Here is a 15,275-nt window from a genome sequence, read left to right as displayed (position 1 = left end):
TCTTCCAAACTTCCTTATTTTTCTGTGAAAGGTACCACCATCCTTACAGTCACTGAAGTTCATAAATTTTGATTCCTCATTCTCTCTCACCCCTTCTCTCCCCATGTTTAATTAGACACCAGATCTTGAAGATTCTACCTTCACAACATCTCTCACATCTGACCCCTTTTCTCCACTCTCACAGCCAGGGCATCACCTCCTGCCTCCTTTTTTGCATTAATCTCTTCATGGGTCTCCCTGCCTCCCTCCCCACTCCAGTCTACCCTATACAACTGTCAAGGTGATTTTCTTCAATCACAGATCTGACCATGTGACTCCCTTACTTCATCATCTCCATTGATTTCTATTGCCTCTAGGATCAAAAATCAAGTTCCTTTGTTTAGCTTTTAGGGCCCTATACAACCTGGCCCCAATCCATCCCTCCAGCCTCATCTCCAGAAGGACATGCTCCCACTCTTGAAGTCAACAATTCAGAAAATTGGCCTTTTCTCCATTACACACACATGCACGTGTGCGCACACACGCACACACACACATCACATCACATCACTTTCCATCTCCAGTCTCTGTACCCCTGCACTAGCTGTCCCAAATGCCTAAAATTCACTCCTTTCTTACTTCTGTCTTAAAATCCCTTCCTTCCTTTAAGACTTAGTCCAAGGGGCAGCTGGGTAGATAGATAGAGCACCTGCCCTGGAATCAAGAGAACCTGAGTTCAAATTCACCTCAGACACTTGACACTTACTAGCTGCTTGACCCTGGGCATGTCACTTAACCTTTATTGCCTAGCAAAAAAAAAAAAAGCAACTTAGTTCAACCACCATATTCTTTATAAAGCTTTTCTTGAGCCTCCCAACTGTGTGTGTATGTGTGTGTATTTTTCAAAAAAATTTTTGGAGATGGTCTCAGAGAGAGCATACTAAGATTGAGGAATTAAGAATCAGGGAATTAAGACAACAAATGGTTAATTGTGAGAACTGAGTAAACCACACTGACTCCATCTGGTGACAATTCTGGAACTAGCCAAGTTCCCTTTCTATTTGATTATGAGTCTAACCTAACTTCTCTCCTGTGAGAAAACTATTCACTCATGAGAACTGGAAGAAAACTTATTGTATTGTTTGAACTTAGTTCTGCATGGTTGGGAAACTGGACCACCTCTCTCTAGTGCTTAAAGACCCTTTACTAAGGACAGAATGCTGACCAGAAACTTGGTCAGATCCACAGATTAATGCAAGGAGTTTTCTCACAATTGTACACCTCAAACAACCAGTATGTCTTGTTTGAAAACTGCCCTCATACTGATCAATCAATATTGTTTCCATGTTCCTTTGATTGTTGACAGATGCTTGGGCAGAGTGGGACACCTCTTTTTCTGAATTCAGGAAATTGTATCCATTCACTCCCACCTCCCAACTTGGAAAACCCCCAATCTTTCATCCAAATAGAAATAAGATTACCTAGTGTATTATTTCCTTTTAACTATAATTGGCTGTTTTGATTAATTATTTTTAGCGTATAAAAGTCAGTCTTCCTTGTATTCATGGTCTAGCCCTAAGCTGAGGAAGGAGCCTGGTGTGTTTGTTGGGCAATTGGCATGCATTGCTTAGTAAGTTGATATGCTAGGAAGACTGAACCTTTGTTTTCCTCAATCATTTCATCTTCTACCTGCCACAGATTAAGAACTGGGAAAGTCTTCGTGTAAAAGGCAGGGCTGTAGTTGAGATCTGAAGGAAGCCTGCAGAAAGATGAAGTGAGAGAGCATTGTGGTCTTGGGTTTGTCCTTCATTCTTGAAGAGGATCATGATATCAGGGAAATGATGACATGATTTGCAGTTGTTTGAGTGAGGGGAGGACTGTGCAAGGTCACCAGTTTCACTTTCTCCTCCAGAACCATCTGGATCCAGTATGACTAGAGCTGGCTCAGGAGGCGATGTGAGACTCTGGACACCCTGACCTTTTTAGGGTAAGACCTTTGCAGGTTCTCACTTTGAGTGAGGTAAGGCTCATTCAGTGAATAGGCCTCTTTAAGAAGTAAGTCAAGGGATGGCCCCTTAAATTAAAAAAAAAAAATCAAACTGGGAGGGGAAAACCCTCAGAGCTGATAGTCAAAAGAGAAATGTCACTATTGACATTCACTCTGCGGTAGAGCCAGAAAAAATAACCTGAGTCAGGAGCTGGAGCATCACATGAGAGGAGCTGCCAGGAGGCCAGTGTCACTGGATTTTGAAGCATGTATCAGGGAGTAAGTGTAAGAACACTGGAAATGTAGGAGGGGGTTAGTTAGGAGGGGGCTTTGAATGCCAAGAAGAACATTTTGTATTTGATCCTGGAAGCAATAAGGAACTATTGGAGTTTGTTGAATAAGGGAGAAGGGGGAGGTATGGTGAGACCTGTGTTTTAGGAAGATAATTTGACAGCTGAGTAGAAGACCTATAGTAGAGGTTCCATGACTTGTCTCACTTAGGGTCAAGGATACTAATGTCAGGATAGCTAATGTCAGAAGCTAGAACTTCCTGACTCCAAGACCAGCTGTCTAACCATGAGGCCACATTGCCTATCTACCACAGGATCACAGATTTAGAGCTGAAAGGAACCTCAGAAGCCACCTATACCATATCTTCTCCTATTTTATGGATGAGTAAAATGAGGTTCAATTGCTTGCCCAGGATCACACATCTAGGAAGAGTCTATGGCAGGATATGAATCTAGGTCCTCCAGATTTCAAGTCTAGCACTATATTTACCAGGAAATGCTCAATATGCTTGTATTTTCTATTTTAAAAAATTAAATTATATTTTATTTTCACAAAGATTTATCCTCTCTCTCTCTCTCTCTCTCTCTCTCTCTCTCTCTCTCTCTCTCTCTCTCTTACCTTCTCCCTACTTCCCATTGATGAAGAAAGAAAAACAAAACCTGCTACAAAGCATGTATAGTCAAGTAAAACTAATTCCTATTTGACCATGTCCACAAAAATATGTCTCAGTCTGCACTTTGAGTCTATCACCTCACTATCAGTGATGGAATCTTAACAAAGCTGCCCCCACCCCAGTAGTCTAACTTCTTTATAGGCCTCACTGAACAGCAGGTCCACTGCCCCTAGCTAACCACAGCCTTCAGATCCAATTCATATATTTGAACTGGTGCGTTCTTGTACTCAACCACAATCCATTTAGCCCAAGACAGGACCGTAGTACCTAACTATTCATCTTGACCAAACAGGGCCACAATAGCTAGCCAACTGGAGAGCATCATGGCCAGAATGTTTAACCATAGAACCATAGAAGAGACCCCTCCCCTATTACCTAATCCCTTAACAAACCCTTCCTGTCTTTTTAATATTCATAATTTCTGTTGTGTAATTGCATCTTTACCTATAAAAATCCATCTTGCTTTCTCTGAAGTTGCTGGTTCCTCTTGGAACTTAGCCTGCTTCATGAGAGGCATCGATCTCAAAAAATGCCTACACTTGGATTAGAGGTGGTCGGACTCTGAATTCTTTGAGACTGTTCCACCACAACACATCATGAAACCACAACAGTTTTTGGTGTCCCTGGGTGGGCAGAGTTGAAATCTCAACATCAGGATACACCCTGCATTTTCCAAGGGACCAACTGACCACCTCACATTCATTCTCCCTTCCCTCTTCCTGCTTCTGTGGATACTTGTTCAGTGGATCCACTCTGGAATGCCCTTCCTCATCTTTCTTGCCCTCATCTCCACCAGTTGAAATCTCATACTACTGAAATCCTTCAAATGCCCCTTCCTCCACAAAAACTATCTTGATCCTCTCAACCAGAAGTGAAAGTCTCCCCTTTCTGGGCTCACCCAACTCTTTGTTTAATAGCTTACCGGAACATTCTTGAGTTTTACTCAAAAAGCAGTGACTTACTCACCTGGTCACCCAGCAAAAACTGTGTTGGAGCCTTATTTGAACTCAGATCTCTTACACACCAGGATGGTAGACTACTCTCTTATGCATAGAAAATGCCCAAATTTACAGCACAGTTTTGTGTGGAACTGTCTCACTTCCTCACAGACAACCTATGTCTAATTTATCTTTATATCTCTTGAGGTGCTTTGCATGTAGTAGGTGATCAACAGATGTTGAATTGGGTTAAACTGAAGCCTAAGTTTTTAATCAGTAATCAAGAGGAGGGGGAAATTTTTTTAAAAGAAAGAAAGATGGGACAGATACATAGGGTGAGACTAGTACAAGACAGAGAGAATCAGAAGCCAGTTCATTGACAATTCCTTCTCTTTCTTCTTCAATAAGCAGGGGATGATTTCTTAGATAAGAGATTCTTCTCTTAAATAGGGTGGTTTTTGAGAAGAGCAGGGACCTATTCTATTCCAGGGGGATACTGTATGAGAATCTAGATTTTCTAACTCAGGCTAGCATTTTCTACTAGGGCTCATCTGTCTGTCCTGATTCCACGTGTGGTTTATAATAAACATTATCATTGTTGTTTTACGATGCACCTATGGTAAAGCCATCTCACCAATGTGGATAAGTCCCTGCAGGACAATTGAGAGTCTTAGAAAGTTGCCTGGGCATTGAGAGGTCAAGTGACTTTCCTAGGTTCACATAGATAGTCTGTCTGTCTGTCTGTCTATCTATCTATCTATATGTATGTATGTATGTGTGTATATGTGTACATATATACATATATGTGTGTTGTATATACACATATAGGGAGGCATGTATGTATATACATACATATATATCATATATGATAGAATATAATATATAATCCAAGGTAGAAATTGAACCCAGGTCTTCCTGACTCCAAGGCCACTCCATCTACTCCAGAAGCAGGCTCTCTCATCACCTCATGCCTGGACTACTACAGTAGCCTTTTCATTGGTTTGGTTGCCTTAAGCCTTTCCCCACTCCAGTTCTTCCTACATTCATCTGTCAAATGGATCCATGTCCTGCTCTTAGATAATAAATTCCATTGATTACCTATTTTCCTCTAGGATTAAATATATAATCCTCTGGAAGCTAGGTAATATAAATACTAGACCTGGGGTCAAGAAAACCTGAGTTCAGATCTCATCTCTGACACCTAGTAGTTATGAGACCCTGGACAAGTCACTAAATCTCTGTCTACATACTTCTTTATATGCAAAATAGGGATAACAATAGCCTCTGCCCCCCAGGATTGTTGTCAGGATAAAATGAGATAATATTTGTGAAATACTTTGCACAACTCAAAGTGTATATACAAAGTATGTAATATAGCATATCATATACTATATATAGTATGTGTAGTACCTGTATGATATGTAATGCATACGTGTGAAGTATATAATAGCATATCATATACTATGTGTAGTATGTGTAGTACATGTATGATATGTAATGCATACGTGTGAAGTATATAATAGCATATCATATACTATATAATATAGTATACATATATACTACATATATCATATATGAAGGATCAGCCTATTAAGGAGGACTCTAGCAAGAATTTTGCAAGCAAGGACTAAGAGAGAGACCCCCCTGTGATTGTCGCAGGGCAATCTATTCCCTTTACCCTTATAGAGATGGACAGTGGAGGCATCCTTGAACTCCTGGGGGATATCTTCCTCTTTGCATACAACTTGGAAAATTTCAGTCCGCTTTTGTATGAGCAATGGTCCTTCTATCTTGTAAATGTCAGCTGGAATAGAATCAGCCCCAGGTGCTTTGCCACGTGAAAGGAGCCTGATGGCCCTCAAAGCCTCTTCTTCAGTTGGAAGTTCATCTAAAGAGGGATTGACTTCAACCTGAGATAAATGGTCAATGGTCTCAGCATTGATTGATGATGGTCTGTTGAGAACACTATGGAAGTGTTCAGCCCATCTCTCTAGGATCATGTCCTTATCACTAATCCATCAGCACTGAGTAGTTGTGATGCACCATAGGTTTTTGGTTCATAAATAGTTTTCAGGGAATCATAAAAGCACTTTGGATTGTTACTATCAGCATAAAACTGAATTGCCAGAGCTAGCTCAGTGTTTGAGAGGCTCTGAAGAAAAGTTTGGGAGAGAAGAGGTATTTGACTGACTATTAAACTGAAGGTCTACAGAACCGTTGTGCTGACTTCATTGTTATATGCTTGTGAAACATGGACAGTCTACCAGTGCCATGCCAGGAGACTGAATCACTTCCATGTGAACTGGCAGGATAACGTACCAGACACTGAAGTCCTTGCTCAAGTTGAACTGCCAAGCATTCAAACTATGCTTCAGAGAGCGCAACTCTGATGGGCTGGCCACGTTGTTCGAATGAAAAACGTATGCTTGCCAGAAAGACTATTTTATGGAGAACTCGTATGTGGCTGGTGATCACATGGTGATCAGAAGAAGTGATACAAGAACACTCTCAAGGTCTCTCTCAAGAACTTTGGATTTGTGTGCAACATGGGAGACACTGGCACAGGACCACTCAGCGTGGTGTGCCCACGTCAGAAAGGGTGCTGTGCTCTTTGAGCAAAGTAGAATTGAGACAGCACAAAGTAAATACTGGATGAGCAAATTTGGGGTATCCACCCCAAATATTCACATGGACTATCTGTGCCCAACCTGTGGTAGAGTATTCTGAGCTCATATTGGTCTGATCAGCTGTAGTCGGACACACTGAAACTCACTTTATCATGGTAAGGTCATTTTAGTCCTCTTTGAAGATGAAGGACAATCAACCAACCAACCAATAAAGTGTATATATGAAGTATATTATAGTACGTTATATACTATATATGGTATATATTTAATATATAAAGTGTATATATAAAGTTATATACTATATATGATGCATACAGTATAGTATATATACTATATATAAAAGTATATAAACCATAAAGCATATAACGCTGTTATTGTTGTTGTTAGAGGCAGCCAGGTGGTACAAAGAAAAGAGTGCCCTGCTTGAACTTAGGAAGATCTGAGTTCCAGTGTGGCCTCAGACACTTAGTAGCTGTGGGACCCTGGGCAAGTCTTTGTTGTTACTTGGTGGTTTCTGTCGTGTCTGACTCTTCGTGACCCCATTTGAGGTTTTCTTGGCAAAGATACTAGAGTGGTTTGCCATTTCCTTCTCCAGTTCATTTGACAGGTTAGGAAATGAGGCAAAAAGTGTTAAGTAACTTGCTCAGGGTCATATGGCTAGTAAGTTTTGGAGACCAGATTTGAATTCAGGAAGATGGGTCTTCCTAATTCGAGGCCTGGCACTCTATCCGCTGCACCAACTAGCTGCTCCTGGTCAAGTCACTTAACCCCTATTTGTCTCAGTTCCTCATCTGTAAAATGGGGATGAACTGGAGAAGGAAATGGCAAACCACTCCAGTAACTTTGCCAAGAAGACCCCGTAGGTACATGGGATCTTGTAGAGTTGGACACAACTCAACAAGAACATCATCATCCTGACCTTGGAGTCAGGAAGCCCTTTATAACCAGACTTCCAGTCTTCTTACACCTCACCCCCATGTGATCCAGTGACCCTAGCCTTTTGGCTGTTTTTCACACCAGTAACTCCTAACTGGGCATTTTCATTGGTTGTCCCTCTTGCCTGGAATCCTTACCCTTCACCTCTCTACCTCCTAGCTTCCCTGATTTCTTTCAAATCTCAGCTAAACTCTCACCTTTGACAAGTAGTCTTTCCAATCCTCTTTAAATGCTGATGCCTTCTTCTTGGTTGATTATTTCCAATTTATCCCGTTTATAACTTGTTTGCACATACTTGCTTATGTGTGACCTCTCCCATTAGACTGAGTTCATTGAGATGGGAGCTCAATGAAATTTGATTTTTTTTTACAAGTTCTAGTGCTTAGCATAGTGTGTGGTATATAGTGTCTGCTTTTTAACTGACTGACTCTACAAACATGATGGGACATCAACATTATATATCATTTGGAAAAGAACTCTATTTGAGTCTCTTCCAGGAACTTTTCAAATTAAAAAAGCTGTCTCATTAATATTTTTGAGGAAGGCTAGAATCTATGGTGTTGTAGAAAAAGTGCTAGATGGAGAGGTCAGGAGAGATATGAGTTTAAATCCTACTTCTGACACTAGCTGTGTGATCTTGGGTAAGTCATTTACCTCTCTGAGCCTCATAGTCCCCATCTGTAAGATGGAGGGAATACTACCTATGACCCTTTTTTTAGAGGATTTTTATGAAAGTCAAATTAAATGATGTATGGGCACAGTGGATAGAGCTCAGACTTGGTGTCAAGAAACCCTTATTAACTGCGTGACCCTGGGCAAGTCACTTAACCCTGATTGCCTCAAAAAACAACAGCAACTGTAACAAACTGAATGCTCTGTAAAACATTTTGTAAACTTTAGATCGCTAGGAAAATATCACCCATATTAACTACCCTACTGTACTTTCTAAGGAAGAAAGGACAGTAGAAGAAATATGTATGTCATCTAAAACAGAAAGAAAATTCCTTTCCTAATCTTCTGAATCCTTTCCCTTTCTTTCCTAATCTGGTTCCTTGGCCTCTTCAGTCAAAATAATTTAGATGCCTTTACCTCCCCCCACTTTGTCTGTGGATAATCTACCAGCATTTCATGGCTTGGGATTTTCTTCCCCTTTCCTCCAGGGACAGGAATTCATTTTTCCTGAAAGGAAATGACAGCTAGGTGGTGAAGTAGATAAAGTGCCAAGCCTGGAGTCAGGAAGACTTATCTTTGTGAATTCAAATCTGGCCTCAGACACTTACTAGCTGTGCGACCCTGGGCAAGTCACTTAATCCTGTTTGCTTCAGTTTTCTCAATGAGCTGGAGAAGGAAATGGTGAACCACTCCAGTATCTTTGCCAAGAAAACTCCGAAGATTTGGACATGTCTGAACCTTAGCAACAACAAAAGGAAATGAATCCATCCCAGGACTTGACTGGCCCCAGATTCCCTGGTGAAACTTCCTGGTTATTTATAGGCATGAAATATCTCCACCATATAAAGGTGGGGCCTCCTTTGAGTTGGTGGATTTATGAAGACCACTTGAGTCAGTAAGCCCTTCATCACATCCTGCTCTCATAACTAGATTTTTTTTCCCATGTAGAGATGAAGGGGACCTCTTACAGAGAAATTAAGTGCCACTATTTCCTTATTTCATATCCTCACAGTGTTAGGGCAAAGCAAACATCTTTTTGTTAACTGTTTGATGACTGCTGAGTGCTTCATTTTGTCCAAGCATTGGATCTGAACTAACTGGCATTAAAACTACCTCCAACATCAGCCCTACCACACACACCCTCATATACTTATTCTCATCTTCCTCATCCTTTTTGTAATTCTAAGCAGCTTTTTTTGTGTATGGTCCTCTGCCCAGTAAGTATTCCATTTCTAATCATTATTCATTCTCTTTTCTATTTCTTAACTTTTCTGCATAAATTAATCAAGCTGTTTAGTGAGATAGGATATAAAGGATTCTGTAGAGGATATTTATTCCAAAAGGAGAATGTAGGTTCAAATCTGGGCTTAGTGGCTACCCTACCTCTATGACCTTGGGGAAGTCACTTAACTTATCTGAGTCTCAGTTTCCTCATCTGTAAAATCATGCTCTTTCAGGTCCCTTCTAATTCTAAATCCCATAATGCTATACTCCTAGAACATAACTGAACAAAAACATTCACATTTGTTTTACTGGAAAGGTAAGAAGGTATCAGGTCATGAAGGGCTTTAAATGACAGAAGTTTATCTTCCATCCTAGAAGTAATAGGGCAGTTAGGTGGCTCGGTGGACAGAGCACCAGGCTTGAAGTCAAGATTTATCTTTGTGATTCAAATCTGACCTCAAACACTTACTAGCTGTGTAATCCTGGACCAGCCATTTACCCCTGTTTGCCTCAGTTTCCTCATCTGTAAAATAAGCTGGAGAAAGAAATGGCAAACCACTCCAGTATCTTTGTCAAGAAAACTCCAAATGGAGACACAAAAAGTTGGACTTGACTGAAATGACTGAACAGCAACAGAATAGGAAGCACTGTAGTTGATTTGGGTGAGAAATGACGTGGTTAATCCTGTGCTTTAGAAAAATCATTTGGGCAACTGAGTGGAGGATGAGCTAGAGCACATTTGCAAGCAACCAATCTGGAGACAACTCACATTTGTAACAATTAAAGAATGGGTGGATAAAGGATGACATATTAACGATCAATCTAGAAACAATTCATATTTGTAACAATTAAAGAATGAGTAGATAAAGGCTGACATTTCAACAGAATGGTATATTACTGCTTTATAAAAATTAACAAATATGAAAAATACAAAGACACATAGAAGAAAGATATACGAATGGATGTGGATCAAAGAAAGAGGAATTAGAAGATATATACACAAATAGACTATATGCAAAATAGCCAAAGACTACTAATAGAATAATTATATTTATGTGATATAATTAATATAAGACTTTTAAAAGTACATAGCCAAAACAATGATCAGAAAGGATCATGAGATCTTAGATTTTTGTTGTTGTGGCTGTTGATGTTAGATTTAGAACTAGAAGGGACCACCGAGGCCAACACCCTCATTTTGCGGATGCATAAAAGCCTTCTTAGACACTCACTGACTGTGTGAGTCTAGGCAAATTACTTAACTTTTCTGTGTCTTATTTTCTTAGATCTGACGGCCTCTGAAGTCCCTTCCAGCTAATCCTGGTCCCGAGTGAATCCTGGTTTTGATAACGCTTACTTATATGTATGTATATACATGTTTATAATCACATGACTTGCCCAGGGTTACACCGCAAAATACAAATCTTTCAGAGCTTATGGTTTTATTGGAGACTGATTTTATTTGAAACTCTACGATGCTCTGTAAATGTGAGTTAAATAGTTGCAATTGGTATTAAATTTATAAGGAAAATAATTTAAAGAAATGCCCCAGGCCAAAGACAATCATGTTGCCTAAGTGGCATGATCTGACTGGTCCAACATGAGCCTCCCTGGATCCCAAACACCTCCCCTCCCAGCTTGCCAGCACATCAAGTGCCAGAAATTCCAAACACTACCATTCATTCCTTTGGGGGAAGGGCCTCTTCAGGTAACCGCTTATAAAATGCAAACACTGGGACCCAGGTTAACCCTTTAATAAGCATAAATAATTGACATTTAGGCTTATAAAAACACTTGGCATATGTTATCTCCTTTGAGCCTCACAACAGCTTGGTAAGGTATTATTATCCTCATTTTACAGATATGGAAACTTGTTAAGTGACTTTCCTGGATTGTCCTAGTAATATGTGATAGAGGTGAGACTTGGCCTAAGACCTTCCTAATTTCAAGTCCAACATTCTTAGTTATGGCATCATGGGATTTGGCCTTTAGAAGCATGGAAGGAAAGAAATAAGCATTTTATTCAGCACCTACTATGTGCCAAGCACTGTGCTGAGTGCTCAAATATTCTAATTTGATCCTCACGATAGGAGGATAGGTGCTATCATTATTCCCATTTTACAGTTGAAGAAACTGAGGCAGGCAGAAGTTAAGTGACTTGCCCATGGTCACACACATGGTAGGTGTCTAAGGCGGGATTTGCACTCTGCTCTTCCTAGCTCCAGGTCTACTGCTCTATCTACTGTGCCACCTTCAGAGTTCACGTGAACAGCCACATCAGCTCTCTTTGAAGATAGCCAAGGATTGAGGATCTAGAAAGGGATGGTTTTGGGCCACTGGTCAATTTTCACCTCTAACTCCTAGATCAAGCACCACCTCCCTCATCAGTCCTTTGCAGACCTCTCCACCTGTTAGTGCTTTTTCTTCCCCTTCAAAAAAGAAAAGGGGAAAATAAAGGTTGCCTTGTATTTGCTTTGAATATCTTTTTTATGTATGGTGGCACCAATAGAGACCTGGCCTCAAAAACAGGAGGACCAGGGTTTCTACCTCTCACATCCTGGACAAGTCACTTGACCTCTCATTGCCCTAAACATCTCTCTTTTGTTGTTATCCTCCAAGACTATAAATTGAGGAGAAGGTACCAACTTGTACTGATAGAGTGTACGTCCTCACTGGGGAGTTTTCCCTATACCACCACCAAAATCACTAGTCCAGATCCCTATCCCTTCATAAAATGTAACCTCTTTGAAGGTAGAACTTTTCATTTTTGTCTTTGTCGCTTCAGTACCAAGCACATCATGGTCACTCAAGAAATGCTTGTGGATTGATTCTTTGAGGAAGTCATACCTTCAGAAGTAGTTTTAAGTCACTAGCAACCAGGCATCTGGGAGCAGGGAAGGGGTGGGCATGAGGATGGGGAAAGGATGACAAAAGAAAAAGTGAAGAACTCAGTGCTCTCTTAGGGGTCAGTCCTCCTTGGAATTATCTGTTACCTCTCCCAACTATTCCCTGAGTCCCTCTTCCTGTCCCCTTTCCACCCCCTTACCTCATCAGGTACCATGACGAGGGGATACTTGTCCTCAGACAGGAAGTTGAAGAGGCACCAGAGTCGAAAAGCATCCTGATTGGATAATGTGCTATTCCCATTTCGGTTGGGCTGATAGTTCTTCTTAGCTGTCAGAGTCCAGCACAACTCATCAAAATGCTCCTTGACAAAAGCTCCTTCTTCCACCTGGGATCAGAGCCAAGACGTCAGCCCAGTCTCACAATCCCAAACTTGGTCTCGACTTGATTTACCCTGCCAAGCCCTTAGGGTACCAGAGCTCTAGGTTTGGAGACAGCTGAGCTGATGTGAAGTCAGCCTGTCTGGGTCCAAAACTTGCCAGTCCCCATCCCAGTCAAGGGGAGAGACAAGGCAAAACTCATGGGAACTTGGGATTCAAGGGGAAACAGAGGAAGGAGGCATAATAAAAAGATAAAACTGGGTAAGAAGAAGGGGTAATTGGAGTCAGCTTAGTGAAGGTAGATATGTAGCGGTCAAGGGAGATGAGCAGGGTTTGGGGTAGGAGGTTGGGAGAAGCAAGATATGGATTTGAGTAGTGAGGAAAGTTAGGAATGGCACTTTGGCAGCCAAAATAACCTGGATTAACTTGAATGAGGAAGGAGGATAGAAATGTCAAGGGAATTGGAGGGTAGGAGGTGGGAGCATTTGGATGAATTCAGGAAGTTACAGTTTGGGAACCAGGGCAATGGGGTGGGGTCAATGAGAGATATAGATAGATGGAGGTAGCAACTAGGTGAGGAGAGTTTCAAAGATGGTTAAAAGAGGTAGGTATAAGGGTAGAGATTGGGGCCCAGGGCTTAGCTCTCACCTTGTCCAGGATGTACTTGTTGAGATAGGGCATGTAACCCTGACTGGAGACTGGGCCATCATCATCATCCCGAAAGTGCTCCTCTAGGGCCACAGGGTCATGAGGGATGTGCAGCACTGTGTATAAGTTGTGGGACAAGACCTGGGAAAAAGGTCCTTGTTTTAATCCTCCAGTCCCCAAACAGAAACTTTGCCAAAGGTTTCTGTTCCAGCCCATTGTCCACAGGACTGTCTTTGCCAAGTATGGGAAAGGTCCCCCTTCCCTCGACTCTTGATGAGGGCTACCAAGGTCCCAGGGCCACTTGGATGAGAACATCTTTTATGCTTAGAAAAATCATAGGTTCCTAGGATGACAGGTTGAAAGGATCTAGGTGGGGCCTCAATCCCCAGGTAGAGTGAAGTACCAAGACTTAGCCTCGTTTCCATCAAATACTCATTGTTTCTCCAGCAGTGTTTACACTTTCTATACCCTGGAATTCTGCCAGGGGGGACTATCAGGTTAGTGTACCTCAAGAAAGACCTAAAGATGAATATAGGAGAAGATCCAGGGAAGTACATTTCAAATGACCAAAGGGGTGGGCTTTGGGAATGGCTCTAAGAAACAAATCATGAGAGACATTTTGATGCAGTGGGAAAAGCAATGGCACTCTCATTATATGACCTTGGGCAATGAATGACATCCTCTCTCTGGTCCTGCCATTGTGTGACTTTGGGCAAGTCACTTCCTCTTTGGTTTCCCCACATGAAAAATGAAGACATTGAACTAAACAATCTCTGTGACTTCCCATCATTGTGATTAAAGCACATTTTGTGCTTTCCCACTTAACACTAAGGTAGGGAAAGGGATAGTGACTTGATTTGTGCTTTCTTAGACACATAGAACTCCTGGGAGACTCAACTCAATCTAGCAAAGGAAGAAAGCCTTCACCTTCTCCACCCTTCAGGGTTTCAGAGTGAGAGGTTAAACAATTTACCCAGGGTCATGGAGCCAAGTCTTCTTAGCTTTTGGAGACCAATTTTCTCTCCACTAATCCATGCTGTTTCTCAGTAGCACAAAGGGAGCAGTGTTAATAACCCACCCTTCTAAGCATATTGTTCTGTTAAATTATTTTCCAGATATTTCATGTTTGTACATGTGCTCGAAGTGACTTAACTAACTGCTCTGGGCGTTCATTTCATAATCTGCGAAATGAAGGGGTTTGGAGTAGGTGTTCTCAAAGGTCCCCTTCAGATAGATAGCTGAGTGATCTTGGGCAAGTCAATTAGTCTTTGTTGATCTCAGTTTCCTCCCCTGTAAAATTGAAGAGGACACATAATGTGTCCTCTAAGGTTCCATCCAGCTCCAAAGAGATGATTCTGTGACATTCTATATGTTTTTAAAATACTGAGAAGGGATCAGATCAAAGTTTATAAAATCATGACGGGAATGGGCAGGAGAAACACTGGCTCATTTGAGAAATCCTGGCCCTACTAGAACAAGGAGGCCCCTTAAAGCTCAAGAGACGAAAATTTCTGGTAAATAAGAGTAAGTGCAGCTTTCTGTACTCTAAGTCAGGTGTTGGCAGCCTTTCAGAGCCAACAGCCAAGGTTTCATTTATTTGTGGCCATGCAAGTAGGTACAGGGAGGTGGGACGAGGAGCTTTTCAGAGGAATGTATCCCCAAGCTCTGCCACCTCAGTAATAATAACTGGTCCTTATGTAGCCCCTTAACATTTTTGAAGGATTTTTCCTTACCCTATTAGAGTTTCACAACCATCCTGTTGAGGTAGGGGCTAAAATTACCATTTTACTGATGAATATCAGAGAGGTTGAATTACTTGCCCAGAGTCACACAACTAATAAGTGTTACAGGTAATTTTAAACCTAGGTCTTTGAGACTTTAATTCAAGGGTTCTTAAGTTTTTATGTGTTATGGACCCCTTTGGGCAATCCAGTAAAGCCTATGGGTCCCTTCTCAGAATAATTTTACTTTTTAAGATTCATAATTGAAGGAAATGCTAAATTTCAGTTTGTTGTTGTTCAGTCATGTCTGATTCTTCATGACCCCTATTTGAGGTTATCTTAGCAAAGATATTTG

At 41.2% G+C, this 15,275-nt stretch overlaps 1 protein-coding gene across 1 annotated transcript in view; it reads right to left on the bottom strand.

The window, feature by feature from the left end:
- The window catches only part of DEF6 (DEF6 guanine nucleotide exchange factor), a 42,750-nt gene that overhangs the window by 18,123 nt on the left and 9,352 nt on the right, over positions 1-15,275 (bottom strand). Inside the window, exons 2-3 of the mRNA XM_072641843.1 lie at positions 13,200-13,340; positions 12,374-12,559 (exon numbers count right to left, since the gene is read on the bottom strand). Coding sequence (XP_072497944.1) covers positions 12,374-12,559; positions 13,200-13,340 — 327 coding nt within the window. The remainder of the gene's footprint in view (positions 1-12,373; positions 12,560-13,199; positions 13,341-15,275) is intronic.

This window comes from Notamacropus eugenii, chromosome 2 (assembly GCF_028372415.1).
Source record: "Notamacropus eugenii isolate mMacEug1 chromosome 2, mMacEug1.pri_v2, whole genome shotgun sequence".
Taxonomy (NCBI): Eukaryota; Metazoa; Chordata; class Mammalia; order Diprotodontia; family Macropodidae; genus Notamacropus; species Notamacropus eugenii.
Note: the sequence above shows the minus strand (reverse complement) of the source record. Positions and strands in the feature narration are given on the sequence as shown.